Source organism: Pyrenophora tritici-repentis, chromosome 10 (genome assembly GCF_003171515.1).
Source record: "Pyrenophora tritici-repentis strain M4 chromosome 10, whole genome shotgun sequence".
Taxonomy (NCBI): domain Eukaryota; kingdom Fungi; phylum Ascomycota; class Dothideomycetes; order Pleosporales; family Pleosporaceae; genus Pyrenophora; species Pyrenophora tritici-repentis.
The window spans coordinates 900,920-925,228 of record NC_089399.1 but is presented as its reverse complement, the minus strand read 5'-3'; the positions used below and the strand labels follow the sequence as shown (position 1 = coordinate 925,228).

The following is a 24,309-nucleotide window of genomic DNA, read 5'->3' as shown; positions in this document are numbered from 1 at the left end:
CGTATGTACGTACCGGTGCCGGTGCCGGTACCGCTATCTCAATGTCTCCGTTTCCCCATGAAACCATGAAACTCTCTAGTCTCATATACGTATTTACATGCGAATCATCAGTTTATGACGTTATTCTACCCTGCAGAATTATTCTTTCCTTGACCTTCTTCCTCTTCCGTCCAACGATCGCCCAAACCTTATTTCCAGCGCTTCCCGACAAAACTTTCAGGTTGGAGAACCTGTATTCAGGATCGGAGCCGAGTCAATGCTATCTCGTATAAGATGACGCAATGGTCATGTGTTTCACTAATGCCGATGAGCCGCAGTCGGCGCTAATCACGGAGTCTTACTGGCAATACGAGGTAATGATATTCTTCAATATCCATTCACTTTAGTGTCCTTATGTAACAGAAAACTAGCGTAAGAAAGAATGTCACCGCAAAGGTCTCGTGTGCCCATACACACGTACACACATACGCAAACATACCAAACGAGGAAGATCAATTTTTGGAACCTTGTGGCTTCCGAATGCTTCGCTGCCTTTTGTTAGAATTGCCACCGGGAGATATTGACCGAGTTGTTATACAATCAAAGTGGAGGTACCTAGAACAAGTGTGCGCTGGGAAATAAGTTTGGTTTTTAGTGTGTGGTAAATTGATTGCAAGAAGAAGACTAGACAAAACGAGCAAGTTGTAGGACAATGGACCTGTGATGATAATCCCACTAATTACTAATTAACATCCCACTTGGGACAGATGGTAGAGGGAGGCTATGTGAGGAGGCTGGATTGTGGGATAAAAAGCACAGGTATATCGCTGGGCATGTCATTGGAGATCATAGCCCGTGCACTCGACACTTGGAGCACGTGGGCATCTCCGTATGCCCCGCAGAACAGAGGATACTCGAGACACCCCAAGAGACGTGCGTGAACAAAGATCTGGGGATACATGGGTACACGAATGCTTCTTTTGCTTACTCATGCACAGGGGGGAGACAAGGAACGGGAAGCCTCGCAGCGAGAATTGGCTGTGCGTGTTTGTTTACATGAAGAGAATGGCAGCAGTTAGTTAGATTAGACGTATATCACAAGGTGGAGAATATCTGGGTGACTTTCAAGAACCAAGCGACGTATATGGTTCACAGGATTGTAGACTGTATGGTGACAAAGGCACACGCTCAATGTCCAAGAGGACACTGAAGGAGGGCTTGTAGGGTGTAAATGCATTCAAAATTGCTAAATGTGAACGAGGAGAGTTTGGTGGAGCCAAGATCTGCTCTTCTGTACGAAATGAGCACGTTCAGGTAGTGTACAAGGTATGATGTGCGAATTATGAAAAATCATGTCATAAATTCGATAAAGCTAACATTCCCTCATCATGCTGTCGTGACCGTACGTAACTATAGCCTATTCCCATTCACTACTATGTACAAATTAACCACGCAGCTCCGCTACGTGCCTTGAAGATTGTATGCCGAAATGTCCACCGCCGTATCCCACACATATCCCAAGTCTCTCTCATTCCCCGGTGGGGCGCATCTAGAGGAAATCACCACCAAGGCACCTTTTTGGAGGAATTTTGGTCCTGGCGCATATAGAAATGAGGCCGTCAACCCATGTCATATCACCATATTGCTTCTCGTCGAGCGTGTCAATCATATAAGGTCCCCAGGTACCACCACCGCCAATGACACTCGTAAATACGTGCCCGGTCTTTCGATTCGTCCACGCGTTGGTGACGAAGGCGCCGTACTTGTTCGCTGGTACAGGACCAATAAAGGCAGTAGTATCTACAGTCGACCATTGCCTTTGCTTTTCAGCATTCCCGCCGATTGTGAAGATTGTTGGTACCGGGCTCAACTCTCCCCTGGCACCGAAGGTAACGCTGTTGCCGACCGTGAAGCCCTTAGATACGGAAATGGTAATAATCCCCTTTGTCAGATCACAGATATCTCAGCCACGCGATCGGCCGCACTGATCTCGGTCACGCGGACAGGCGCACTGATCGCGGCGTCCGAGCAGCGCTCAGACCAGACCTCCTATATCTAGCTCTTCCATAGTTCTCCTCCGCAAGACAATCAACCAGAACAATCACCGAGCAGAATTCATTCCTATTTATCGTTATTTCCTTCCAGCACTAGTGCTATAGACCGACCAACACCCTTGGCTATGTTGCTCATACGAACATCCCAGCCCAGCAACCTGCTTTAGGGTCCAGGTACCGTGATCTGGATTGTTCCGCGCGTCCCGTGTCGCTCATGTAGCGGAATTTCGCGCTCCGTGCAGTTTCCAGGTTTAACAGATCTGGACTGAACGGTCTTGTTGGAAGGCCAGTTTGGGTAGACCACCTTTTCGCCGTCCCAGCCGGCCGGGGCAGGTGGCGGGACGGGGTTGCTGCGGAGTTTGTCGAGCAGGCCAAATTCCGAACGCATACAGAAACCGAAACACTGGAGGCGAACACTGGGATTCATGCAAAGACTGCAAAATGGTAAGATATAATCAGCGACTTTTAACTTCAAATCACACACGCTAACAATCGAATACAGGTTGTCATCAGCAACATGCCAATGTGCTTTTCTGACGCTAAGCACTTGGGAGGCGACGAGGTTGAATACTACTGCAAAAAATTCGGTGCTGGCACCTCCTTGGCATGAGGGCGCTTGTGAGGAAGTTAGGAGGGAGTGACAGTCTGTACATATAATTGGGTTCTGCGGGAAGCAGTGTGACTACCATTATGAGGATGTTTTATATGGCCGTTAAATGAATATGATATAATACCAAACCCATCTGCTTCACAACATATTTGAATTATTTTCTGTTTACTTGTGCTTACCACTAGTATTATGGTATGTAGTGATTAGGAGGCCATAGGGTACATGGTGAAGATACCGCCCATAAGTCATTTTCACACAGAATATATCAGAACTTATACTTCTATTGAATTTTCAAATTTCTAAGAATCACCATTGATTCACAATGTCGCGTTCCATGGTAAATGTTTTGATTACAACTCAGCACAACCTTCATGACTTATGCACACGCTGTATGTAGAGCACTCGTGGGAAAGTCTTGGGGAAGTCCTGCAGACGTTCTTGCGGAGAGCCTGCGGACAGTGTTGCGGAGAACCCGGGAAAACCTATAGCTACCTACTATTCTGCAACCACACGACTCAACATGAACTCTACGACCATAATGAAAACATACGCTGTACATAGAGAACCCACAGGAAATTTTTGCGGAGAATCCATAGGAAAGTCTGACGAAGAACTCACTCGCAAAGATAATCGACCCCTGGTCTCATATACCCACACATGGTTGAATGATGTGCTGGTGACCACCGAGAGGGACCGATGAACCCTTCTGGTACTCTGGTCCAAATCACGGACTCTGGTGTGATAGTGACGTTTCGACAGTCTTCGCCTTGTTTGAGACTTGTCGTTGAAGCTTACATGCTCTGGCGAAGTGGCTGGATCTAGCGACTATCCAGCGCCGTAGCGTTTCCGAGTTCCTTCTTCCTCTTCTCTAGCTCGACACCAAATTTCTCCACCAGTTAATGGGGAAAGGATTGACCGCTCAGGGCATGGAGGCCCAATGTCCGGACGGTACCCAGCACTTGCAATAGGTATTTGATATGCTGGAGTGCACGAGTCTCACAGATGGAAGAGATTCGTGCCGTCTAGCCGTTCAGATGGCTAATGAAGGATGTGAGCATCAAGGATAGTCTGGCGATGGAGCATTTCAATATGGACAATTACACCGAAGTATTTGCATCTCTTCTGAAAGAAAACCTGCTTTTTGCTAGTATGGCATCATCTTGGCAGCGTTTGTAAAGATACCGCCATCGACGATCCAGCTTTTGAAGAGCTTTCTGGTACCAGCTTAAGCTGGCGTAGAGCACACAATTGGACTGCCAGGAGTCGCAACCCCTCGCCCCTCCTTTTGTTTCCCCTCCCAATGGCCATGATAATTATCTTGCGATGGCCGACACCAAGAAGTCCAAGATCACGGCGAGGCATAAGAGTCGGTTGGATCCAAGATTCTTAGTTGATTGTAAGCCATGTATATACAGAACCTACGCATTCATCATAGAATATCTCAAGAAGCCATAGGTACCAGAGCACCCACAAAAAGTGATCCGTCGTAGTGGAAAACTATCGACTTGTCGCTAGGCATCATGTCGGCGTTCGCGTCCTGTACAATGGAGCCCTGGAGTAGGTAAACGAGCTGTGATGGAAGCGCTTTCCACCCACCGCCCCTCCTGCCCCAGTTTGCACGTGGAGGAAATGCCGGTGGGTAGAAAACACCCCACCTCCTGCCTTGTCGAATTCCGATTTGTGCACCTTAGCGGCCCGCGAGATATACGTAGGCTAGCAATTATGCAGAGGGTAGCTGGTAGAGGCGCCTACTCGGGCCTGTTGCGCTAACTAACTAACGTACTAGTTAGTTAGGCATCGCGACAATGGGGCAAAAGCTTCTAGAAACCACGTGGGCGTGCAAAACATGCCTTGGCGTACATTGTCGGCCCGGTTGTTTAGGCGCCGAGGTGAGTCAGCTCGTACCCTCGCTCGAGACGAAGCCGAATACAATTCATGGTGGAGCTGACGACCGTGTCAACCTAGCTGCGGGCCGTCCGGATGTTTGAGACTAGGGACTTGAGCATTGCCTTATCAACAACCAGACGCCAATGCACAAACAGCTGCTACTATTACTACCCAAACTGATATGTGCGCTTGATGCAATGCACTTCCAAAACCCCTAATTTAACTCAGAAGTAAAGATTTTCGCGGGAGAACAAACGCCGTATAGGCCTTGACCAGATCGCCCGACATATACAACTACTCTTTTACCATCCAAGTCCTAACGCTATCTCTAGTAGTCTGTTTTAAATAAACATTGCCATCAATATCTTGTGATCTTCTGACGTGATAGGGATGTCACCGGCTTGACTTTTCATAGTCGCGACTTTCCCTCTCCTCACTCCCTTTCTGCAGTACTGCATGCTACCTAGGTACCATGTCCTTCTTGTATGTCTCTTCAGAAACAAATTTCCTGCAAATATTATCCATTTGATTATACCATGGTGCAGTAGATGGTTACATGCCGTAGGCGTTAGGTGATCAGGGCTAGGGCTAGAATTCTCAGGGAGGCTTCAGCAGGAGAACACCTGATATCTCTTCCTTTTTTGGATAACTTGATGCCTCTTATTTAAACTCTGCTCATTGCACATTAGCGGCGGACTCTCTTCTGATCATTAGGCTACCACTCTACTACGTTTTCCTCCAGTCTCCACAATGTAAGTTTTATTGTCATCATTTGTAAGGACTTCCTCTTGTATATGATGGACAACGTGCTAGAAAACCTATAAGTGCCAAATGATTTTAGAACTATAGAATAGAACCATGTCCACTTTAGCTAGGAGTGGCAACACAAGCGGCGCATGCTCACCTCAACTGTGTGCAGTGAGCCCAACACCCTGCGACCTCCACTAGCTGCAACATACGTCATCACTAAGACTGCAGACTACGGCTATGGTATCCTGTTAAGAACAATTCCGCATTTTATTTGTTAGTGCTTAACGGCTGGAAGTTGTTTGTCGTAGTTGCCGAATATATGCAGTCTGCGTACTAAGCATGCAGTTAGCGTTCATAAGCTGTACCCAGCCAATGAAAGTTTTGATTTCTGTATGTGTACAGACAGCATTGGATACGGTTTAGAGCATCTTTCCTTGAGGATTTACTAAGCAACATTATGGTGCTGCTGTGGTACTTAAAAGCTGAAGATTGTGTCTAATCCCCCTGTCCCTCCCTTCATCCTATCTCTTGACTGTCTTTGTTCAGTTGAATCTTTGTCTTCGCCCAATATGCCGCTTTCCAACGATGGGAAAGTGAACGAGACTAGCAATGGACTCGTCAATAAGCTTCGTGAGATGGCTGGTGACGTCCCACATAGCTTCAGGCCGGGTACGTTCAACCGAATCATGTCTGACAATGAACGTAGCTCACATACAAGCCTGTAAGCCCATGCAAAAGGCCATCTATTGAGCGGAATTTTCTTTCCAACAGCCACCGCATCGGGTCTATCTTCGGCCCCGCATTTCAACGAACCTTCTACACCACTCACTGTTCGTTTCTCCTCATCCACCGGCATACCCCAAATACCCGATAACGACGCAAACGCAAACCCGAGGGGTCTGGCAATTCGCTTTCACCTACCCTCTCCCGACGGAAAGCGTCACCATACCGATATCATAACGCACTCTACGCCGTACTTTCCTACACGTACAGGCGGAGATTTTCTCGAGTTCTTGCAGGCAGCAACAGGGGATAATCCTGGGGAGGCCGTACCTGAGTTCTTGGAACGGCATCCGGAAACCTCACGGTTTCTGAATGAGGTGAGACTAAGCCCCGAGAGCTTTGCTACGGAGAGGTTCTTCGGCGTGAATGCATATCGATTCATCAATAAAGAGGGCCAGGTCACGACTCTGAGATACCGGGTTTTGCCAGCTGCTGGTCAGAAGTATATCGATTCAGAAGGGTTGAAGGGAAAATCTTACCTCTTCGATGAGTTGCCTTTGCGTTTGGAATCTGGGGAAGTTAAGTTCAAACTTGTAGGACAGGTCGCTCAAGAGGGTGACGTGACGGACAATGCGACTGTCCTCTGGCCTGAGGAGAGAAAGATAGTCGAGCTCGGTATCATCAAGGTTCAAAAAATAATGAGCGATTCAGAAAGTCTCCAGCAGCAAAAGACTATCATTTTCGACCCGATACCACGTGTTGAAGGGGTGGAGCCGAGCGATGACCCACTCCTAGACGTCCGCGCCAGCACCTATTTGATTTCTGGGAGACAGAGAAGAGCAGCAGAGTAGGTATGGAAGCCAACGAGATATCTCTGTCTGTCGAGAGGGTTGGTTAATGAGCGTGTCTATACCTGGTTATTAGCTACAGCCGGAACTAATTTTATGATGCTCAAAACTTATCTGGCTGGGCAGTGTAAATGGCCAAGTAGTTATTAGCAAGTCGGTGCCGTGTGAAGACGTCGCTGCACCCGACCAATACACAGGGCAACCCTATCAGTACTTGCAGTGCAGCGGTGAGCTTGTTCATTAATAGCACAATTAACGCTCGCGCCATTTTTTCAGTGCTAGGCTACATGACAATGCGGCCTGTCACAGTCGTCAACACGAACGGTTGGATGTCAGCATGCCCTATCGTGCGGCCCTTGGGTTCTTTGTTCTTTGAGGTTGAGGCGTTGAACTCGTAGCGAGGAGCCCTATCAGATAGCGCGACATGTACGAATGGGTGGGCGGATGTGACATATGATAGGAGCACAAGAAATGTTCATTCACAGGACATAGTGTAGGCTCTCGCCAAAGCTCGTGAGAAGCGGGATATATGATGGATTGTCAAGTGTGTTTCTACCATTCGATATCCCTCTTCATCCAGCCACTATTGAGAAGGGGTATTGCGTGGTGAAGTCATATAGTCGGTTCGATAGCTTGGTGCCTTTGTCTTGATAGTGGCATGCAGGGCGTCGAGGGGCTGCCAATGCGATGGAAGTGGAGCTGCGGGGAAGATGACCGATCTTCTTGGCAACGCCTCCCTCGACACTTCACAACACACTTCTTGATTTCGCACGCTCTCATTCGCGAAACGCCTCCAATATCAGCTGCAGAAGGATTTCAGGCCTCATTTTGCAAACGAAAAGCAGTTTGCACACCCCTTTACGATGTTGGACATGATCAAACAGCACCTGGACAGCGTTTAGCGACGTGTCCAGGTGTAGCTCTTGCCCACTTCCAGGGCGTCATGTCTGGCGCTTTCTGTAGTAAAAAATGAGATTTGATCCTCAAGATCACCCGCTGGTGAAGATTTTGTAGTCGCCTCCATTTACTGCTGCTCATCTTCTCATCAAGTCCTTCACTACGCTAGTGTCATGTCCGTTGTCTCATTGGTCCAACTTCCATTCCACGAACCAGTCCCCCGGTTACTACTCGTTTTTCACTTCCCTACTTTGTGCGACGTCGCGCTCGAGAGTCTTGTACCCCTCATCAAGTGAATCGTACTTGGTCTATTGGGCTACCGCCCTGACAACACATGGAGAAACCCATGCTCTGGCGTATATTAATCTGACATCTGAGGCTGGAACACAACTCTACGCCGTTATCCAATGATCAATCGCACCATCTGTTTTGAGGTTATCCCTTCTTACAATCGAGTTTCCCGATAGAAAACCCTTGCGCCGCACCGCTACCCTTGGCTACCCTTACGGGTCGCTACAACGGTAGATCCTTGCTGTTTCCATACCGACCTCATCTGTTATTCACAGAGAAATTACTTGTTGCAGCCTCACAGTCTACGCTACCTAACTAAACCATCAACCCAAGTTCCAAATCCCCTTCTCAACACGATCAACCATGGCAACTCCACTGTCATACAGCAAAGATCTTGCTCTTGTATTCGCCACACGGACATCGTCGACACTCTCTGTGGTGGGCTCAATATTTATAATAACCACATTCGTCTTTTTTCCCTATTTCCGAAAGCCGATTAACCGACTCGTCTTCCTAGCGACTTTCGGCAACATCTTAACTAACACAGCAACATTGATATCGATCGCAGTACTACCTGAAGGTGCTTCTCCGTCTTCTAGTCTCTGCCAAGCTCAGGGCATAGTGATTCAATGGTTCATGGTAGCAGATTCGTTCTGGGTAAGCCAGTGTACCATCATCGACATCTTCAGTGCTAATGTCTATAGGTGTTTTGCATGTCTACCAACGTTTTCCTCGTATTCTTCTACGGCTACGATGCTCAGCAGATACGTCATCTGGAGAAGTGGTACTTTGCATTCAGTTATGGGATTCCGGCCCTGCCAGCTATCCTGTATGTAATCCTCGAAAATACTGGACATCCAGTCATAGGGTCCGCTACTCTATGGTGCTGGGTAGCGACTGACGTCGAGTGGATGAGAATTGCGTTTTTCTACGCCCCAGCCTGGATCTTTATAACTGCTACTCTCACCATTTATGTTGTTACCGGATATAGAATATGGAGAAGACGTGTTGAGCTTCGCTCCATTTCTCGCAATTCTCGCCAAGCCGCCGCCACGATACAGACCCCAAACATTGTTCCAGACAACGACATGTTGCCTCTTTCCGATGCCAACAACATCATTGTAACGACTCAAATTACACAAGATACGAATTCAATCACCTCTTTTTCAAGCACTCGGATGCTAGCCGAGGCCAATACCGTCCAAGATACGACTATATGTATCTCCAAAGCTCTGCCTGAAGACATCGAAGGCCAGCGCACAGTAAATTGTGGCCGAAATGAACGCAGTGTATATAGGGCGACCATCGTCGCAATCGATACATCGGCAGAGTCTACTGAGGGTCCCAACACGTTGTCGACATCCTTCCCAGAAATTAAGAGAACCACCGAGGGCAATGCTGCGGCAATGGCATACTTCCAGGTCGCCTTCCTCATGTTCTTAGCGCTATTCGTTGTATGGTTACCCAGTAGTATCAATCGGATGTTCCAGTTCGTTCACAGGGATCCTAGCTTCTCGCTCAACATCAGCTCCGCAATAGTATTGCCACTTCAAGGCGCCTGGAACGCTGTGATATACATTTCTACAACCCGGAAAGAATGTAAGCGAGCTTGGGGCATGACCCTGTCCAGGCTTACCGGAAAGCCATTACGATGTCAGCCACAACGAAACGAGACCATGACAAGCTCACAAGAGACGCGGGATTCTACCGCCGAGATAGCGCTCGATGAAATCCTCAAGGAGGGCAGTCATTTACGGTACTCAGAGGCTTATAGCACCGATGGAGTGGAAGGCGCTAGATGCCATCGCAACCTAGGGTCAGTCTAGAAGTTCAATGTTTCTCAACTTCTTTGTGTTACCGTGGCACTCCAAAAGTATCACACTGCATCTACCCGCCACCCTTCATATCGCTTGAAGCCATCATTCGCGCTTCTAGTGAAACCGATTCTTCGTTTTGGGGTATTGGAACGTTCGCTTGATTGGGCTTGGATGATCCCCTTCTTTTTTATTTTGATTTGAAGTAGTTCAGCGTCATGATACCCCTCGTCATCGGCGTACGGTGTTCCTATGAGATTCGCGGACTGGGCCCAGAAGTGCGGTCACAGCAGCTTATAGTAATGGATATCAATACCTTCTAGGAACTTACTCTGCATGGATGTGACGGTCTGTCTGACATACCACACGCATGAGCGTCATGCCTGATGAAAAATGACAATGTAGCATCATGCATAGAAGCACCCGCTGCATGCACACCGTTGCATTGATTGATAACTAATTTACACTATGTTCTTAAACTCTTAATTGCTTCGACTCTCTTCTTTCAGTCTTCTGTTACGTCAAATAGCATGAGTCGCTCAAACTATGGTTCTTGTCCTCACCTGTCCATTGGTCAGATTGTGGTGTTCGCAGGGCTTTCAGACGTTGTTTTGGCAGGCACGACACTTGATGCGCTTGCACCATTGCACTGACATACGGAAGTAGTAAGCCACTCAAACCCAGACATTTGATGATGTATGCTTGACCAGGTCTACGCCTTTGCTGCTTTGGGGTCTAATCCGTTTAGTGTCTACATGGAGACGGGGGGTTGTGCATTAATGGGGTGGAAGGTGTGCCATGGTTGGGTCTACGCTCCTAGGGTAGTCGCGAATGCTGTAACTGTGATAGTGACCAACGGATAGGAGAGTGCAGCTGCGCTTCATCTCCACACAAAGAAGTCGTTCGTATTCGAGAGAAGGCCCAGGACTGAAAACGATGTAGATGCCAGAATAGTACGGTAGATCTCAGAGTATACAAAGCAAAGCTAATATCTTGACTCGTTTCTTCTTTCCTTCGTTACTCATATATACGAGTTTTTCCTACCTAACCAACGTTACCAAGCCAGGTGTTGTTTACTTACTCTCCTAATACTCCCCTCCCTCATCTCATCCTCGCATATGCCTTCCATAGCCCCGATAATAGGCTCCACATTACCCTTAATCGCCGCCAGCTTCGAATATTCCTTGATGCGTGTATAAAACACTGGACAATCTCTACTATCGCACTTGACCTGCTCGCCAGGCGCTAGATTCGCGCATCGCCTACACACAGCATCCACCTCTGTAACACGTGTCTCGCTGTTCAAGACACGGTATTTGAGCGCGAGGAGCGATCGAGCAGGCTGCTTTATACACTTCACACAAAGCGGCAGCACTGCGTACGGACTAGTTTGAGCGCCGGGTCGCTGTGTAGGTGACGAAAGTTTCGAGCGACAGACGAGGCAGTTTGATGGTTTCATGTAGCTTTCGAGTGTTCTTCTTCCATTTGATTTCGACCCCACGGGTATCGAGATGTTACGGATGCGTTGGATCTTGGGCATTTCGTCGTACCACTGCCGGACGTTTGCGCCAACGAGGTTGAAAATGCGCTCAAGTGGTGGGATCAGATTTTTGGAAATGTAGTACTCTGCATCAAGCTCGAGGTGGTTCTTTTGTAGGAGCGTCTCTGGACTGACACAACGGTCTATGAGGCGAGCTCCTAGCGCACCTGTAACGACGACGTAGGGTACACGCTCACCATATTGAGGCTCGGTGCGCGGATCTGCGAGCATGCGTTTCGTGGCAATGAGGGCGCCGGGTGGTGGTGGGCCTCTGCCAGAGTATGTGCCTAATTTGACTTCTTTGGCGAATAGGAAGTCTTGGATGCTGATGCGACCTTCCATGATCTTGAAGCATTGTTCTTGAAAGTAGCGCTTGACCTGACTGAGATCGGCTGTTCGGAACAGGATCTTTAAAGCTTTCTCTTCAATCTTCTGTTCTGCGGGCGTACCATCACGGCGGACTGTTTCGATGCCTTTTGCATCGAATTCTGGTTCCTTCTGGTTCCTGTGCTCATACTTGAAGCCTACATAGCGCTTTTTGGCAAGCAAAACGCAGGGATGATACACCTTCTCAAACTTGAGCTTGATAGGTCGTGGGTTTGCGACAGTGATGGCAGCGGTTATCTCTTCACCGATAGTGAAAGCTTCATCCTTGGTACGTCCTTTGAGATGGATGAAGATTGAATCTGTATCTCCATACACGACTTCAGCGCCCCATTTCTGCGTGGCATGTATAAGTGCAATCGCCTTTTCCAGAGTCTCACGACCGGTCTGTACAATGCTATCTGCAATCTCCGAACAGGGCATGCGCCCGGAGAATGATGCAGATGTGTATCCGTAAGTGACGTTTGCAAGAAGCTTCAACGCCAATTGCCTGTTGTTTAACAGTTGCTGCAGTGTTTTATCGTTCTTGTCCTGCTTCATGCCGCTCTTGACCATAACGCGAGTCTCCAGAATCTCCCCAAGCATCTTCGCTAGCAGCGACTTGCGCATTTCCGGCTTGACATACATCATACCATTTGGCGCAATGTTGATATGATCCTTGACCAACTCTAGCAATTGGGGCTCTCGCTTAAAGTCCATGAAGCCCATCTTATTGCGCCCACGCCAGTTGACAATCCGCCCAAGACAAGTAGAGTAGCAGTAGTTGTATGCTATCATTACACTGGGATAAAGTGATTGGAAGTCCAGGACTAAGACTGGGCTGGTGTAGAAAGCACTCTGAGGTTCCATGACCAAAGGCAAACACTCAAGAGCGTTCTGCTGACCGACTTGCTTCCGGCTTGGAGATACAAGGATGAAGTTTTCCGGCTTTGCAATACGGAACATGGTCGACTCAACCTTGAACTGTGAACCGCGCGAGATGACTGCGAAGAAGTCGACACCAAGCAGACGAGCTTGTTCGCTGGTACGTGGTACAATATCATTTGCTTCTAGGATGTCCAGATTGAGCTGTACGCGCGTGGTGAAGTAATTGATGACCTTTGTCAGATCTCGTGGTCTACCGTTCGTGTACCAAGTAGTGAGATCCGAGTGCTGATAGTGTGGTATGCGCTTGTGTAGTAGATGAAACACCACATTTTCCATCGTGTACTGTAGCAGATTCAATTCTCCGCGCATCGCTCTCCAGATGTTGATCATGTGGCGACCGGTCACCCGGATAGTGGAGGTATGCGTAAAGCCCCAACGATCCGCGTCTTTTCCAACCTTACCGGGAGACAGCGACCTAACCCTACTGATTTCCTCGCACAGGTTGTACTCGTACTTCATTCTCGCGCGTTCTATAAGATAGCCCCATGAACCATTATGTACTTCGTATCCAGTGAGAATATCCGGATCAAACTGACGCACAATGTCAACGAGGCGATTGATGAGGTCCAGCTCGTCCTCTTCGTACTCGACGTCTACCCGGACCTGTTTCGCGATGCGAACAGCAATTCCATCTTCGTCAGAGAAGCAAAGTATACCCGCGTGGGGGCGGTCGGTGGTCGCATTCTCCTCACCTTGCACGCTCCAGAAGATACACTGAATCTCATCTTCAGCAGCGTCAGGCACCAGAGAGCCTCGAGAGTTGACGTGGACCTCCAAGCTCATGATGCTCATATATTGGACGTCGTGCTTAACACTGGTTGACTTCTGCTTCTGACAGTACTTGAAGCCGTATTGATTCTTCTGCGTCGGACCTTCGATCTGTGAGAGATGACTCATAGGATTGAATTTCCGCAGGGGAGAGGCAGTTTCGTTTTTTGATTTTGACTTTGCCAATTTACGCTGCTTTGCTTGCCGATTTGTCCAGTCTTCCACTTCTTCAAAAGATGGTGGAGGTTTGGAGATTTCCCAATGACGCAAGCTGCAACGTTGCGCTCTAGCCTTGTCCATTGCAGCTTGTTCCTTTTTGTCTACCATTACCGGTGGATGTTCCCCAGTACTGGAGAGAGATTTACCGGTTGGATCAAAAGGAGGAAGATAAGGTAGTGTCGTGCTTTGTAGTTTGAACTCACGACCCGCATACTCACGAGGTCGATCCGGAACGTCCTTCTCGTTGCTATGATAGGCATCTTGATAAATTACAGGCGGCAGCCCGGCGTGCATCATAGTGTTCCCCACGAGGTCGGCTGACGGAGGTAGGGAAGCATAATAGAGGGTAGTGTTACGGCTCGACGTTCCCAATTGCTTTGCTAGAGAGATCGCTTGGGAACCAAATTTCGGTGTACTGCTGCTCGATACCACAGGTGTAAGTTTATCATTTGTCCATGGAGTGACTGGAGAGTGCTGTGAGGCCCTCATCCGGAGATGCTTAGCAGGTGTCTTAGGACCGTCTTGGGAGTTGGAGTAGCCGGATTGACTCAAGCGATGCATAGTCTCCGGTGCATTTGGGTTTTTAACTACAGGAAATGCAAGCGTAGTCGGTCCTCCACGGCCCTGGGCTTTGATACTTGCCTGTGAATCCTGTTTGGATTGAGGTGGCTCGTCTCCAGAATTTTCCTGCAAAGCGCTCGCTCTTGAATCATCACCTTTTGCAATGGCATAGCGGAGAGAGATGCGCCCGCGACGGCTCGGTGTTTCATTTAGCGTTCTCTGACGCTTGTTGTATTCTTCACTTGTAGCATCGAGGGTTCGTGTTCGTTTCCGTGAGTTGTTGGAATTGCTAGAACCAGGCTCACCCTCGTCACTGGGGTCGACAAGATCAATACCTTCGTCGATCAGTATATTATCCAGTTCCATCCCACTAGAACTCTTGTGTAACGATGCGGTCAAAGGATCTAAGGATAGCTGCTCTTCAGTGTCGGAAAGATGGACATCTGGCTCATTCAATCCGTTGTCCTCGCCCACGATGGTATCGCAATGCTTCTGATATTCGCACTCAAGTTCAGGTTCATCAGACCGGGGCTCGTTGTTGCTCAAAGGATCTACACCGTCAGCCGCCAAGGTGTCATCGCTTTCATCAGATCTATCGTCTGGAAGCCGTTGTGTAGACAAAACTTCGGGGTATAGATCTTCGATGCTCTCCACAGCAGTCTTGATACGGTCTTGACCTTCAACAGGCTTGACGAAAGTGTCAAATTCGACGTTGCCTCTCTCACGTCTTTCTTCTTTGATTAGATTTTCAAGAAGTTCCCGATACTCCTCCTCGTGTATCCACCCGCTTTTGGTTTCTCTAGTGTCAGCCGACATTGACACGAGCACCTCATCAGGAAAGGGACTGCTCGATGTATCGTTGAGACCCATACGACGCTTTCTTCTGCGAGTTTCATCTCGCCACAAACCAGCCATGGACGGCACAAACTTGTCGTCGGGATTTCGGGGCATCTGGCTCGATCGCTCTAGGAAGTCGTGGTGAATGGGTCGATACTGTAATTCATGCCGATTGAGGATATCTTGAACGCATATATCGACTTCGAGGGTGGAATGACTCTGGCGAGGATACTGATCTGCTTGTGCCATGAATTCGTCCGGAATGGAAGCATCGTGCCACTTGTGAACGGAAGTATCTATTTCCTCGCTATCTGGAACAGGCCCCCGAAACCGCACTTTCGCGCAGTTGATATAATCGCACCCGTACAGGTTATAATCACACATCCATTGCAGGATATTTTGTAGATGACTTTCATATGGCTGAAAGACGCGGTTCAAAATGGCGCCCTGATACAGTAAATCGGCGAATCGCGTCATGTGCATGGGATTGAGCATGTAAACCTTGAGAAAGATCTTGTATCCAACACTGTATCCAAAGAAGGGCACGCCTTTGACCAGGGTGATGTGGCCAACGTATATGGACTTTCCATCGTATGCGTTTCGTCGGTAGGCCGAGGCAAGAGCATGATCAATCGATGTGCGTAGGTCGAGTATATATGAGTCCACTGAGAAGGTATCAGCACGTGATATATGTAAACAGTATGCTATACCTACCGACATGTTTTTCCAAACTCCCATTGTACTCCAAATACAGATAGGGTAGCGCTCCATGGATATGAGCGCACACCTTCTGTCCGGTCTCTGTCGCACCGAATGCTCTGATTACCGGCACTTGGGGCGCCCCCATGCGACCAGCCGGCCCGGCATTGCGCCGCAACAGAGGGTCGAGGTCTGTCGGCGCCGCCTGGTAGTTGTCGATGCAATTCAGACGAAAGCGGAACGTGTCCATGACTACCTACACAACCACCTGGGCAAGATGCAAAATGTGTGGGAGAGGAAGGTGGTTTGCATCGTGCTCAAGAAACCGTGCAGAACAAAGAGTACGCAAGGTGGACGCTACCGTGCAATGGGGGGCGACAAGCAGACGCGGTCGCGACTGAAATGCAGCGCGTGGTCCCGTGAGGCGAGTGAGCTAGGGATCGTCACTGCAGCCCTATGGCGCTAGCGCTCCACTCTCGCCGCCGACCTAAAGCTTCTACCACCACCTTCATCTCCCAGCACATCTCCCAGCACAACTCACCGCGCTCAACGCAGCCCACGTCGCCCAAGATGCCGCCCTCACAACCAAAGAAACCGGATGTCTCGGCCGCCGCCAAGGAGCGCAACGAGTACATCCCCTCCTTCATCTCGAAGAAACCCTTCTATGCCGTCGATGAAACTGGAGAGGACCAAACAGATTACCTTGAGCATCAACGTCTGCAGAAGCAGGAACAAGACTCCAAATGGTACGATCGCGGGAAGAAGGCCGGGCCGGCCGCGACCAAGTTTCGCAAAGGCGCATGCGAGAACTGCGGAGCCATGACCCATAAGAAGAAGGACTGCCTGAGTCGGCCGCGCAAAGCAGGCGCAAAGTTTACGGGGAAGAATATAGAAGCGGACGAAGTTATCCAGGATGTACAACTTGGGTTCGATGCGAAGCGCGATCGCTGGAATGGCTATGACGCGACGCAATTCGAGGAGGTTATCGAGGAGTACAATGCCATGGAGGAGATACGCAAGAAGGCAAAAGAGGCAGAGAAGGGCGACAAATCAGATGACGACGATGAAGGCGACAAGTACGACGCAGAGACAGACATGGGACGGAAGCAGGCCACATCTACACGAAACCTGCGGTTACGAGAGGATACCGCAAAGTACCTGCTCAACCTCGATCTCGATTCGGCCAAATACGACCCCAAGACGCGCTCCATGGTTGACAGCGGTGCAACAGCGGACAATGCAGCTCAATTGGTCGCGGAAGAAGGCTTCCAGAAGGCTTCGGGAGATGCAGCCGAGTTTGAAAGGGCACAGCGATATGCATGGGAGACGCAAGAGCGCGGAGACAAGAACAAGCTGCATCTGCAAGCCAACCCTACATCTGGCGAGGTCATGCGAAAGAAGCAGCTCAAGGAAGCCGAAGAGATGGCGGCGGCGAGAAAGAAGGCCCTGGCAGAGAAGTACGGAACCCAGGAAAAGTTCTCAGACGATACACTGCGGAAGAAGGCTATCACGGAGAACGAGCGATATGTCGAGTACGATGAGCGAGGCAATATTAAGGGAGCGCCGAAAGTCAAGGCAAAGTCAAAGTATCCGGAAGACATACTTCTCAACAATCACACATCAGTCTGGGGTAGCTGGTGGTCCGATTTCAAATGGGGCTTTGCGTGCTGTCACTCGACGATTAAGAATTCGTATTGTACAGGTGAGGCAGGCAAGGAAGCGTTTGAGCTAGCAGATCGGATGCGCACTGGCGCGGCGCTGGAAGAAGTTCCCAAGGAGATTGCATGGAAAGAGGAAGGAGCCCTAGAGAAACACGTGCCGAACGCTCCCGATCCCGCCGAAAAGGCCAAAAACGATGCTGCTAGTCGAAAACGGGCCCTCGACGAGATGACTGGCTCAGTGAATGAGGATGAGATGGAGGAGTACCGACGAAAACGCACAATGGCAGCAGACCCGATGGCGGCCTACCTCAGCAAAGGAAACAAAAGTGAGGCGGTTTGAGGTGTTTCCGTTGTCGTCCACAGCGTCATAGGTCGCTGGATTTTGTATTCGTAGCATTGCATGGCGTTGATACCCTAGGTGGCATATAAGCATATCAAGTAAAATGACATAGTAGTTCCTCATGACGGTTGCGCTGGCCTGCAGACATGGATGATCGGTATGGATCAAGGGTCTATCTAGCAGCCCCATTAGTGAAGGCGCATCTGCTCACCCTCCATGACGAACTGCCAACTCAGAAAGGGAGGCGGTTGCGCATGCAGCCGCGTATGCGTTGTTAGCACCACCGAAGGCAACAGTCTGGACGGGAGGCACAGCCTGGAGTGTTGCGGGTGATGGCGATGACGAAGCGCCAAGGAGCACGAACCACCGCCCCCAGGAGTAACTAGTAGTCTAAGTAGCTCCTACGATGGTTAACTGAACCAGATGCCCGAACCACCCCACCTCTTTCTTTACTTGTTTGTGGCTTTCTTGCATCTTCACCGACACCCTTCCTCGTCTGCGACTGCTTGCGACCGTAAACACGTAGTCTGAGAAAGCGCATACGGCCACCAACATGGCCCTCTACGGAAGCTCGCGCAACGTTGACATGGGCAAGTACGTACAGCCCAACATTCACGGCTATGGAAGATTTTCTGCATAGCACTGTCGCGGGCGCAATAGTTGCATGGACTAACAAACAAATCACTAGGCAGGAGTCGGAGCTTGCCATCAACATTCGTAAAGCGACCAGCATTGATGAGGTCTCGCCCAAGCGTACGTTGGGCCTCGGAATCTTGCCATGTTAGACGAAGCTTATACCGGCGCAGGGAAACACGTACGAGCATGTATTGTGTACACTTGGGACCACAAGAGTTCGGCCTCTTTCTGGCAGGGCATGAAAGTGTAGGTTCCCTTGGACTCGAGACTCTGGCGCCGCTTGCCAACACGCCGGAGATGCTGATAGCACGCCTAGGCAGCCAATTCTTGCAGACGAGGTGCAGACTTTCAAGGCGCTCATTACCGTCCACAAGGTCCTTCAAGAAGGCCACCCCATCGCTCTTAAGGAGGCACAATCAAACACTAGCTGGCTCGAAAGCTTGTCACGGGGCTCTGTAGCCGGCGAAGGCATGCGAGGATATGCGCCGCTTATCTCCGAGTACATTTACTATCTCCTGGCTAAGCTTGCCTTCCACAGACAGCACCCGGAATTCAACGGTACGAGAGGTGACAGCAGTCCCGAAATGGCCGACTGACATGAGACAGGAACATTCGAATATGAGGAGTACATCAGTCTGAAGTCGATCAACGACCCGAACGAGGGATACGAGACCATCTCGGACTTGATGACACTGCAGGATCAAATTGACGCCTTCCAAAAGCTCATCTTCTCCCACTTCAGGAGCGGCGCGAACAACGAATGCAGAATAGCAGCCTTGGTTCCATTGGTCCAGGAAAGCTATGGTATTTACAAGTTCATTACCAGCATGCTGCGCGCAATGCATACCAGTAAGTGGTTGACGCTCGCCTGCACTCCGGCCTGGACTAACAAGTTTAGCCCTTGGCGACGATGAGGCGCTTTCTCCTCTGCGCGGCCGATACGATGCGCAGCACTACCGCCTTGTCAAGTTCTACTACGAATGCTCCAACCTACGATACTTAACGAGCCTGATCACAGTGCCAAAGCTACCACAAGAGCCACCGAACCTGCTGTCCGAAGACGAAAATGCGCCAGCCTTGCCCGCGCGACCACGAAATGAGAAGCCGGCCGAACGCACTCCTGCTGTTGACCCAGAGCCCATCAACGAGTTTTGGAAAGACAACCAGAGAAGACAACAAGAGGAATACGAGGCAGAGCAGCAGAGGCTACAGCGACAATGGGAGGAGGCCCAGCAGCAACAGCAACAGCAAGCGCTGCAGGCACAACGCGACTTCGAGGAGCAACAAAGGCTTCAGGCTGAGCAAGCTCGTTTGGCGCAAGAGCAACTCATGCGCGAGCAGTATCAGCAACAAACGCAGGGTCGCCTTGCCGAACTTGAACGGGAGAATTTGAATGCGCGTGCACAGTACGAACGCGATCAGCTAATGCTACAACAGTACGATCAAAGGATGAAGGCTTTGGAGGGAGAGATCAACCAGATGAACCAAAACTTCCAGCAACAGATGGGCTCACGAGACGATCAAATACGCGCGCTTCAGGAACAGCTCAACACCTGGAGGTCCAAGTACGAATCGCTCGCCAAGCTATATTCTCAACTGCGACATGAGCACCTTCAGCTGCTACAGAAGTTCAAGGCTGTACAACTCAAGGCGAACTCTGCCCAGGAAGCCATCGACAGCCGCGATAAGCTCCAACGAGAGCTGAAGACCAAGAACATCGAGTTGGCCGACATGATCCGCGAACGTGACCGCGCACTCATGGACAAGGACCGACACACTGGTGGCCATCGTGAAGAGATTGAGAAGCTGAAGCGCGAGCTTCGCTCTGCCCTGGATAGAGCCGACAACGCCGAGCGTGGCAAGGGTTCAGAACTGTCGGCGCTGCTGTCAAGACATAACCGTGAGATTGCAGATCTCGAAGAGGCCTTGCGAAACAAGAGCCGCGCACTGGAGGACTTCCAGATGAAGTACCGTGAAGGGGACTCCGACCTTGAGCGTCAACTACGCGACAAGGAGGAAGAGCTTGAGATCTTCCGCGCCGGCATGGACCAGACGCTGCTGGAATTGAACGAGCTCAAGCTTAATGCCAATGCCAACGACAACGTCCTGGATGGCCATCTGGACACTCTCATTCAAGACAGCCTTCAGAAGATTAACGACATAATTGATTCGGTCCTACAAAGTGGCGTACAGCGTGTCGATGATGCTTTGTACGAATTAGACTCTCCCATGCAAGCTGGTAACCAGAATGCCACAGGTCCCTTCGTACTGTCGCAGATCGAAAAGGCATCAGCATGCGCTATGGAGTTTTCCACGGCCTTTAATAACTTCATTGCTGACGGACCAAACGCCAAGCATGCTGAAGTGATCAATGCCGTCAATAACTTTGGTGGCGCTATCGTCGATGTTTTGGTCAACACCAAGGGATTGACACGTTTTGCTTCGGATGAGAACAAATCGGATCAGCTCATCAACGGTGCGAGAGCTTCGGCAACGTCCACCATCAGGTTCTTCCGTAACGTTCAGTCAGTGCGCATGTACGATCTGGACGCTGAGCAGAAGATCGGTGTTGTCATCAACAATAGTACTGAGGTGGTGCGCAACCTGCAGAGTCTATCCAAGCTTGCGGACGCGTTTGCGCCCAAGAGCAAGATCACCAATGCATCTGGTGATCTTGGTGACCTGGTTGATAGCGAGTTGACCAAGGCCGCCAACGCTATTGATGCGGCTACAGAACGTCTATCCAAGCTGATGAAGAAGCCCAGAGACCAATATTCGACCTACGAGCTGCAAATCCACGACTCTATTCTCGAAGCCGCCATCGCGGTCACAAACGCCATCGCGAACCTCATCAAGGCCGCTACCGTCTCGCAACAAGAAATTGTCCGTGAAGGCCGAGGAAGCATGTCCAAGACGCAATTCTACAAGAAACACAACCGCTGGACCGAAGGGCTCATCAGTGCCGCCAAAGCTGTTGCTACATCAACCAACATGCTCATTGAGACGGCCGATGGCGTCATCTCGGGTCGCAACTCGCCCGAGCAGCTCATTGTCGCTTCCAACGACGTGGCTGCTTCGACGGCTCAGTTGGTGGCTGCCAGTCGTGTCAAGGCCAGCTTCATGAGCAAGACGCAAGACAAGCTTGAGAGTGCGTCCAAGACCGTCACAGCGGCTTGCAGGTCGCTCGTCAGGCAAGTGCAGGCGATTATCGCACAGAAGAACCGTGACGAGGGTGAATCTGTGGATTACAGCAAGTTGGGCGACCATGAGTTCAAGGTTCGCCAGATGGAGCAGCAGGTACGTTACATCATCATCATCGTCGTCATCCGCTATTTGAGGAACCAGTTGCTAACAGGATATCACAGGTCGAGATCTTGCAGCTTGAGAACTCGCTTGCCCAGGCTAGGACTAGGTTGGGCGAGATGCGCAAGCTTTCCTACTTGGAAGAGTAGAAACCTTTTTCGCATCTTCATCTCTTCATAGCATTATTGTTTATGGTACATTGGGGCACAGCAGTCTGTTTTGTATTGATCGTTGGGACGCGCTTGGGGAGGATTCGGACTCATTGTATTTGTCTAGCCAATACTCCTACATACGCAATCAATACCACGTGGTGTTCATTTCCCATTAGTCAAATCACTCTGTACCTTCCTTGGTGTGCTGTTCATCTGGCCTATCCGGCTCCAGAAATCTTAGCCTTCCCCGATATGGTCAAACCATGTGGTGTCCATTTCTCATTCGCTAAATCACTTGATGCGCTTCCTTGTCGTGCTTGTCTTCTTCCAACTTGGGTGGACTGTTCGACCCCAGAAACCTTAGACTTCCATAGCGGATACTTCTTCTTGATGCTTATTCATATCAGAGCGCGACTCCTCGAGAATCTGTTGCTTGATGGCCTTCTGCTTTTCGTGAATGAACAAGGATCCAGACGAGATTCCAGGCAATGGTGTTGTCTCCAGCTTAAACTCTGGCTTGTACGTAGGCAGTTCCTCGGGCTTAGCGACTAGAACAACCATATTAGCATACTGAAACACGCCGCATTCCAATCGTGCTCTTACCACGAAGTTCCTTGCAGATCTCATAAGCAGCAATCCTCTCAATCTCAACAGCTTCCTCCTTCGACTTGGCCGATAGAAGACTGATGATACAAGCACAGTATCTACTGTGCTTGGAATTGCGCGGCTGACAAACTGCATGTCCGCAGACGAGGCAGAAGCGCACTCGTCGGTGTTTCCGCAGGATGACGATGTTGCCGCGGAGAGGCTTTACCACCAATGCAGCCATATCGCAGTCGAAGCATATACCCATACCACCTCCTTTAGGCGGACGCGCTCCCTTGTCCAGACAAAGTACGTGGCAGACCCTGCATTCATACTGCTCGAAAATCTTTTCTTCCGGTAATCCGCGAGCCAGATGCTTTTGTCTCTTGGTTTGCTTGCTAGGTCTAAGTAAGGTATGTGTTAGTTAAGAAATCTCAGAAAATATACTGTACAAAATGCTTAATTGACAAATTCATCAATATTCTTTTTCATACACATTGGGTTCAGCCAGTAGGTTCGCAACACTACTGTCTTCTGGGGCTTTAGCCTCATCCTTTGTGGCTAGGTCGATCTTTCCGGAGTCGAAGAGCGCGACTAACTTGTCGATGGCTTTGCCCTTGCGCTTGCGCTTCTTCTCGACCTTCCTGACACGCACTGGACCCTTTCTAATCATCGGGGGCGGACCACCAGGTCTTGCGGGTAAACTTGACGGCGCCATGTTTTCAGGACGCAACACCGTTACCTTTGAGGTGGTAGTTGTTTTCAAAAAGGTTGTTGAACATCCGCTGGAGAAGTAGGCTGCGGGGAAGTGGGGTCATGCTTAGCGTAGCGCGCTATCACGTGCAAGGTTAGCGTGTTTTTGTGTAAACACAGCTTCGGAGCCAGCGACATCACTTCCGCGATTCTTGGAGACAGGAACAAGCCGTTTCGTCACAAATCGCCTCAGAACCGCTAGCCCAAGATGCCCACCGCCACAGAACCTAACTCGCGCTCCCCGTCTCCCACACCCGCCCCGCCCATCGCCGACGCCCCAGGCCCTCGCGCGCAAGGTCTGATCAATGTGTTCAACCAAGCCTCAAAAGCCACACTGGACAAATGCTCCGCCAAGAACTTTGCTTCCTGTTTCCCCACCGCTGCACAATACAGTCCAGAAGTGCTGGATAACCTGCGAGGCCAGATTGTAGACCAACTAGACCGAACATGGAAGAGCAACTTTGAAGATATCATGGAGAGGAGGAATGTAGTCAAGCTGCTTAATTCCCTAGACCAATGTATCGAGGATGCGAAACTGAGGAAGAAACGCGCCGAATCGAATGCGAATGGCGGGCCTGTGGAAACCCCTATTCCGTAAGCACATCAACCCAACTGCCTCGCTCAACAATGTCCCCAATGCTAATCTACCTGACTTGCACAGCCCTCACACACTCTCGCCCTCTGAAATACACCTAGCACACCTTATGCCCTACCTCGAGAAACAAGCGAACGACATGAACACGAAACTTGCAGAAACTCAGCAGTCAAACACCAAGCTACTGTCTACTGTAACCGCACAGCGCGCTGAGATCGAGGCGCTGGTCCGCGGCTTGGAAAACGTTATACAAGATCTGGATATTAGTGCACAGATGATGGCGCAAGATGAGGTGCAGGAGCTCAGCAAGGAGACGAGAGAGCTGGAGATGGAGATGAGAACTTGAATATACAGGCGTGGATTGATTTATGTGAAGAATAGTTCGAGGGCTGTTGCGATGCGGGTGGCGGTTTGATCTGGGAAGGATGGATACCGCACATTACCACAAATTCTTGGTGGCAAGGAGGCCAGAGGCTCCTTAGACGCGAAGTCAGAC

General features: G+C 50.0%; 10 protein-coding genes across 10 annotated transcripts; 6 read left to right on the top strand and 4 right to left on the bottom strand.

Moving 5' to 3' along the window:
* Positions 1-1,528: 1,528 nt before the first annotated feature.
* Positions 1,529-2,421, bottom strand: PtrM4_041790 (uncharacterized protein; the record flags this gene model as incomplete). Its single annotated transcript, XM_001937502.2, has 2 exons — positions 1,529-1,921; positions 2,212-2,421. 2 exons carry the CDS (start codon positions 2,419-2,421, stop codon positions 1,529-1,531), a joined length of 603 nt encoding a protein of 200 aa, XP_001937537.2.
* A 53-nt stretch (positions 2,422-2,474) lies between these two features.
* On the top strand, positions 2,475-2,643 carry PtrM4_041780 (uncharacterized protein; the record flags this gene model as incomplete). The annotated part of the gene is made up of 2 exons (XM_066104431.1): positions 2,475-2,477; positions 2,536-2,643. 2 exons carry the CDS (start codon positions 2,475-2,477, stop codon positions 2,641-2,643), a joined length of 111 nt encoding a protein of 36 aa, XP_065958995.1.
* A 3,206-nt stretch (positions 2,644-5,849) lies between these two features.
* Positions 5,850-6,854, top strand: PtrM4_041770 (KatE, Catalase; the record flags this gene model as incomplete). Its single annotated transcript, XM_066104430.1, has 3 exons — positions 5,850-5,949; positions 5,987-6,001; positions 6,052-6,854. 3 exons carry the CDS (start codon positions 5,850-5,852, stop codon positions 6,852-6,854), a joined length of 918 nt encoding a protein of 305 aa, XP_065958994.1.
* A 1,548-nt stretch (positions 6,855-8,402) lies between these two features.
* On the top strand, positions 8,403-9,865 carry PtrM4_041760 (G protein coupled receptor family protein; the record flags this gene model as incomplete). Its single annotated transcript, XM_001937504.2, has 2 exons — positions 8,403-8,696; positions 8,744-9,865. The coding sequence occupies 2 exons, from the start codon at positions 8,403-8,405 to the stop codon at positions 9,863-9,865; spliced, it is 1,416 nt and encodes a 471-aa protein (XP_001937539.2).
* Positions 9,866-10,907: 1,042 nt separating this feature from the next.
* On the bottom strand, positions 10,908-16,038 carry PtrM4_041750 (PolB, DNA polymerase elongation subunit (family B); the record flags this gene model as incomplete). Its single annotated transcript, XM_066104429.1, has 2 exons — positions 10,908-15,754; positions 15,804-16,038. The coding sequence occupies 2 exons, from the start codon at positions 16,036-16,038 to the stop codon at positions 10,908-10,910; spliced, it is 5,082 nt and encodes a 1,693-aa protein (XP_065958993.1).
* Positions 16,039-16,358: 320 nt separating this feature from the next.
* PtrM4_041740 (pre-splicing factor SLU7) lies at positions 16,359-17,789 on the top strand (the record flags this gene model as incomplete). The annotated part of the gene is made up of 1 exon (XM_001937506.1): positions 16,359-17,789. One exon carries the CDS (start codon positions 16,359-16,361, stop codon positions 17,787-17,789), a length of 1,431 nt encoding a protein of 476 aa, XP_001937541.1.
* Positions 17,790-18,342: 553 nt separating this feature from the next.
* On the top strand, positions 18,343-21,877 carry PtrM4_041730 (I-LWEQ multi-domain protein; the record flags this gene model as incomplete). Its single annotated transcript, XM_001937507.2, has 7 exons — positions 18,343-18,383; positions 18,478-18,542; positions 18,596-18,671; positions 18,742-18,983; positions 19,032-19,274; positions 19,324-21,722; positions 21,791-21,877. 7 exons carry the CDS (start codon positions 18,343-18,345, stop codon positions 21,875-21,877), a joined length of 3,153 nt encoding a protein of 1,050 aa, XP_001937542.1.
* A 363-nt stretch (positions 21,878-22,240) lies between these two features.
* PtrM4_041720 (uncharacterized protein) lies at positions 22,241-22,709 on the bottom strand (the record flags this gene model as incomplete). The annotated part of the gene is made up of 2 exons (XM_001937508.2): positions 22,241-22,428; positions 22,484-22,709. 2 exons carry the CDS (start codon positions 22,707-22,709, stop codon positions 22,241-22,243), a joined length of 414 nt encoding a protein of 137 aa, XP_001937543.2.
* A 231-nt stretch (positions 22,710-22,940) lies between these two features.
* Positions 22,941-23,183, bottom strand: PtrM4_041710 (uncharacterized protein; the record flags this gene model as incomplete). The annotated part of the gene is made up of 1 exon (XM_066104428.1): positions 22,941-23,183. One exon carries the CDS (start codon positions 23,181-23,183, stop codon positions 22,941-22,943), a length of 243 nt encoding a protein of 80 aa, XP_065958992.1.
* Positions 23,184-23,426: 243 nt separating this feature from the next.
* On the top strand, positions 23,427-24,159 carry PtrM4_041700 (MIND kinetochore complex component Nnf1; the record flags this gene model as incomplete). The annotated part of the gene is made up of 2 exons (XM_001937509.1): positions 23,427-23,812; positions 23,880-24,159. 2 exons carry the CDS (start codon positions 23,427-23,429, stop codon positions 24,157-24,159), a joined length of 666 nt encoding a protein of 221 aa, XP_001937544.1.
* Positions 24,160-24,309: the final 150 nt, after the last annotated feature.